Genomic DNA, 4,951 nt, shown 5'->3' with positions numbered 1-4,951 from the left:
CTACAAAGAAAATTTGAAAAAGTTACTATAATAAATTAAAAGCTACATATATTGAATATATACTGTGTGATTTATTAGCTGATGAGTTTTAGTTTATAATCTTACATAATTTACAAAACAACTCCTACGCGGTAGTACTATTATCTTCATTTTTCAAGTAAGGAAACTGAAACTTAGAGAGTCAAGGATGTAGACTGAAGCCACCCAAGCAGTAAATGGCAAAAGTAGGATTGCAATCATGACTGGTTGACTCCTCAATCTATGTTTTGAACCTCTCTTCTAAACAATCGCGGTTCCCCCTGTCCCCTTTTAACTGATAAGCTTGAAAATCCTCACTTATATATATACTGGGCATTTATAGATAGAGATTAGGAGCTGTTATATGAATTTGTAGATTAAGTTTTGACAACCGAGAACAGAGGTGCCTGGGCTTAGCCACACTTGCTTTCCAAGTTATCTGCTTTAGGACTAAAATTTTTTAAATGTGAGGCTTAAAGGATGTTGAGGGGACGGCCCTCCATCCAGCATTCTTGTCTGTTCTCTCTCAGGTCATCTGTCCCTTAGGGTCCATTCCCAACCATTTGCTTGGAAACTTTATCTCCCTAGTTGAAGAGAAGGCTGGGACTGCCACACCCACAAATCACCAACAAGCTAGGGAGGATGGTGGAAGTATCCCACTAGTAGGCGAGATCTGTGAACCCGGGTCTCTTGAGCCTTGTGTCTCAAAGCAGCTTTAACTCTGCTCATAGGTGGTACATTCTATGTTGATTTATCTGCAAAGGTGGTTTCAAGAGGGGTTTCCTGGCCACAGGGCCCAACTAAGAGGTAAGGCCAACGTGTCTAGTGCTAGAGGGGAAATGATCAGAGCAGTGAGCATCTGGGGGCCTTTTTAACGTTGCTAGAAGAAAGCCACATGGGCATTACAACTGTGGCAAGAAAACTCTAACACTAATTCTTAAAATTTAGTGTGATTAACTGTCACTTTTGAAGGAGCTCATTAACTCATTTATGCTGGAGGTTGGTTGCAAAATTTTTTGTGAAAAATTGGACCTTGGTGATGACCTTGAGCAGCAGCATATAATTAACTCCCACAAGCTTAGCATTCCAATAATGGAACACTAGGTATAAATGGGTCTTACGAGTAGAAATTACAGGTTCTGTTTACAGACATTCCGATTATGTAAATGTGGGATGTGTCCAGGAGTTTGAAGTTTTCTAAGTACTACAGGTGATTCTGATACAGGTGATCTAAGGACTACACTCTCAGATACACTGCTGTGATCTCTTACAAGGCTGCCAAGCCAGCAAATCTGCACAGAGAAGAACCCATACTACAAAAGCAGTTTGTTCAAATATCAATGCTAGGTCTAGGTTGCGTGGTTACTTTGAAATAACTTTGGAAAGCCACTAGGCTTTCCAAAAGTTGCCAGGTTTACAAATGTTGAAGGGTGCATTAGTATTTTCCTGATGTCACCAAATAGACCCTCAGAAGAATAATGGCATTTCTCACTGCAGTCCACATTCCACGTTAGACCTCTTCTACACAAAGTGATTGTCTAGATTGAAGACCTTCTTGGCAAGATGCTACTTCCAGTGCTTAATTTACATTTGGTGAAAACAGTGACGATAATTTTCCTCACTGCGGATTTAGTTGATTTCAAAAGGTACACTTTCCTTCATGTAACTAAACTGAATGGTTTATTTCAAGCTATTCTAAAAATGAATTTAAAAACATCAGACAGAATTAAGCTGAGATATTATGGTTACGATTAGGCCATTTAATTAGACATCCAATCACAATGCAAACAGCTACTGATTAAGAAATATACCTTTTCAAAGGTTCGTATTCTTCAAACAAAACTAGGTCATAAAATGTATTACGTAAAATCAATACTGCTATCTTTCTATTAGGAATCCTATTACTTGTCTTTGTCTTTTTCCAAATATGTAGACCTGTTTAAAGTATAAACATTCAGGCTAGATACTGGAACTAAGCTCTTTTTCTGCCAGTTCTTTCTTTGATACCTGCTTTCTATTACAGCATGATCACCATTCTCTTTCATGATGGACAAGATGGACCTTAGTTATTCTTATCTGAGTTATTTTCTTCAGCAAATATTTGTTGAGTATCTGGATTTATGCACTTACTTTTGTAAAGAACTTTTATTGCTATAAGCTCCATGAAGAGAAAATGTCCAGTGGAGCACATGACATCTAGAATTCACTCTCATGAAATGGTGAGAACACTGAAGGACTTTGTCATTTACAGAACAAAATAATTTCTCCTGTATACACTACTAAGTATACATGCAGTATTTAAGAGAATTTTGTTATGAAAAATGTCTGATTTTCCCTACGTTTAGAGAAAAAATGCAGGTTATCATAACCAAAAGTTAACACACCATTTGTCTTGCAATACAACCTGTGATGACAGTGTTTCAGTACCACTGCCAGACTAAACCTTTAACATTAATTATTTATCAAAATTATACATGCCACTAACACATCTCAACAAAGAAGATTATGTAAGTAGCTGCCTTGGCGTAATACTGAACACAGTAGCTATTTTCAATCCTTCATTAAAATTAGATCAAGATGTACTTGCATTATGTGTTGCTGTTCCTGTAAGGAAGATTTACATTAGTTTAAGACTTACTTAGGATATAAGTGACATTTTCGTTTTCTTCTTTGTCAGAAGAGTCCCCTCCTCCAGTGCCCACTGTCCCAACCAAAAAAAGTTTTCAGTAGAAAGAATACAGAAAACAAAAACACAAACACCTGCCTTGTTCACTCTCTCTTATGCATAATAAATGCTTTGTTCTCCCCTGGGGGCACCTGCCACTTCGTCCTCAGGTTTGGCTCTCTGTCCCCTCCCTGGCCCCTACGATTCCAAATGGTGCAGCAAAATACAACAATCCTAAGGTTCGTAAAATAAGCAATGGGTAATTTATTTTTCAGTGAAAGAAAGCCTTTAAATGTTTTAAAATGTTTTAAAACATCGGACTTAAAAGTTACTTCTGAGTAGGCTGAAAGGTGACTCCGGACGCATATAAACATATCCTGGCCTTCTCTTAATAACTTGCGCACCGTGTTGAGGCCCTAGGAAAATCTCAAAAACGGAGATGCAGTCTACAAACTGGACGACACCATAGAGCATGTTGCTGCAGCCCCACAGATTACCCACGAGGAAATCTAAGTGGTTAAGTCACTTGTCCAAGGTCAAGCTGGGCCAGTCGCTTCTAACCTTTCCATCTCCCACCCAGCCTCGCACCGGCCCTCGACAGCGCAGGCCCCCGAACGGTTCCCACGGATACGGTTCGGAAGTCAGTGGCATGTCAGTGCCCTTCAAGCTACCGCACTCTTATTTGTTCTCCTGGCCAGCTCCAAAAAGTATTAAAGACACTCTCCACGCCTTCTTCCCAAGCCCAGGTGCCCTAAACCGCTTGAGCCCACCGCGCCGAAAGCCGACTCACCCGCAGCCCGAGGTGCGGGAGCCCTCGGACGGACTCCGGCCCTCCCCGCAGTCCCCGCCGGCCGCGCTGCGGCCTCGACTGACGACGAGTCGAGAAAGTCACCCGCGGTGACCGCGGACCCGAGGGGCGGGCCGCGTCGCGCCGCCCCGCGGAGGCGCCGCAAACTTTTCCCGGCTCGCAAGTTGCCGGGCTCCGCGGCCGCGGACCGACTTCCTTCGCTGGCCGCCGAAGCGAGGGGGCGCCCCTATCCCGGGAGGGGGCTGGGCAAGCCGGGAGACGGTCAAGTTGGGGTCGGGGAGGCGCGGGCGCCCTGCACTCTGGGGCGCGCGGGGCCGAGCCCGGCCGCATTGTCTGCGCCGCCTCGGACCAAGCCCGGGCGGCGGTGGCACAGGCAGCCGAGGCGAGGAGCTGCAGTCCCGAATTTGCCGCCCCCTTTTGCCGCCGCCGCCCACCGCGTTCTTTGTGTGTCTCTCGCCGCCCTCCGGCAGCTACGCCGCTCGCCTGACAGCTGATGGGCTCACCGCGCCGGGTCCCGCGTCCTCTCGGCCGCCGCCGGCGGAGCCCGGCCCGGCCGAAGGAGGAGGGGAAAAGAGGAGCGTTGACAGATACTGCCTCGGAGCCGCCACCGCCGGGGGAAAAGCGTGGACTGCCTCTGTGAGACGCGGCTGGTCGGCCACCGGCCCCAGCCTCGCGTTCGCCTTAAAGACCCCATTGGCTAGGACACCGTCCCTCCGCAGCAGCCCGCGCAGCTCCGATCCCGCGCCCGGCTCCTGGCTCCGCGGACTAGCGCGCCCGGTCAAGAATCCAGGGGAACCCACTCCGCCCCCTTCTCCAGCGCCCTCCAATAATGTCGGCGTACAGAGGGCAGTTCTGTCCAATCAGGCGTCGGAAAGGCCAACCAGTCCCCAGGAGTGTAGCCAATAGAAGGCGACTCCGGCAACACACCCGCCCTGATCCGCTGGGAACAAAACGCCCGGAGCCCTGTGGTGGGACCGATCCTGGCGCCCAGATCAAGTCAAGTCCGGCCGCAGCTGTGTCACAAAGTGAGTCTCTGAAGACAGGTCCGATGCTTAAATAACTGTTATTCTAAATCTAAAGAGTTGAAGATGGGAACTGTGGACGCACTACATCTTTGCCCTCAGGTTAAAACGCCTTTTCTGGCCAAAGTTTGTGTATGAAAGAAAGCCGGACAAAAACGTTGTAGCGCTGTTTAAGTGAAGGCCTTTCCTTTTAGAACACTGCTTTACAATGCCTAATCAGCTCAGGTTGATGCATTTAGATCCCGAGGGTTTGTGTTCCTAAGTTTGCCGGAATGTCAGGAATCTGAAACAGGCTAGTTTCTATCCTGCTTCAAAACACAGACTGTCACTGACACTACCATGTTGTTGTTGTTTTTTTCCCATGAATGAAAATATTAGAGTTCTATATGTAAATCATCTTTATTGTGAACTTTATTTCTGTCATAAAGTCAAACAGAC

General features: G+C 46.4%; 1 protein-coding gene across 2 annotated transcripts in view; it reads right to left on the bottom strand.

Moving 5' to 3' along the window:
- Positions 1-4,243, bottom strand: part of LOC120363252 (putative uncharacterized protein encoded by LINC00472) — a 35,086-nt gene extending 30,843 nt beyond the window's left edge. Inside the window, exons 1-2 of one of the 2 annotated variants that reach the window (XM_074398105.1) lie at positions 3,474-4,243; positions 2,657-2,719 (exon numbers count right to left, since the gene is read on the bottom strand). In XM_074398105.1, coding sequence (XP_074254206.1) covers positions 2,657-2,719; positions 3,474-3,821 — 411 coding nt within the window. In that variant the 5' untranslated portion in view covers positions 3,822-4,243. The remainder of the gene's footprint in view (positions 1-2,656; positions 2,720-3,473) is intronic. The other variant, XM_074398104.1, reaches the window with a different exon arrangement.
- Positions 4,244-4,951: the final 708 nt, after the last annotated feature.

This window comes from Saimiri boliviensis, chromosome 4 (assembly GCF_048565385.1).
Source record: "Saimiri boliviensis isolate mSaiBol1 chromosome 4, mSaiBol1.pri, whole genome shotgun sequence".
NCBI classification, from domain to species: domain Eukaryota; kingdom Metazoa; phylum Chordata; class Mammalia; order Primates; family Cebidae; genus Saimiri; species Saimiri boliviensis.
The sequence above is the reverse complement of the archived record's forward strand: the minus strand, read 5'-3'. Positions and strand labels throughout refer to the sequence as shown.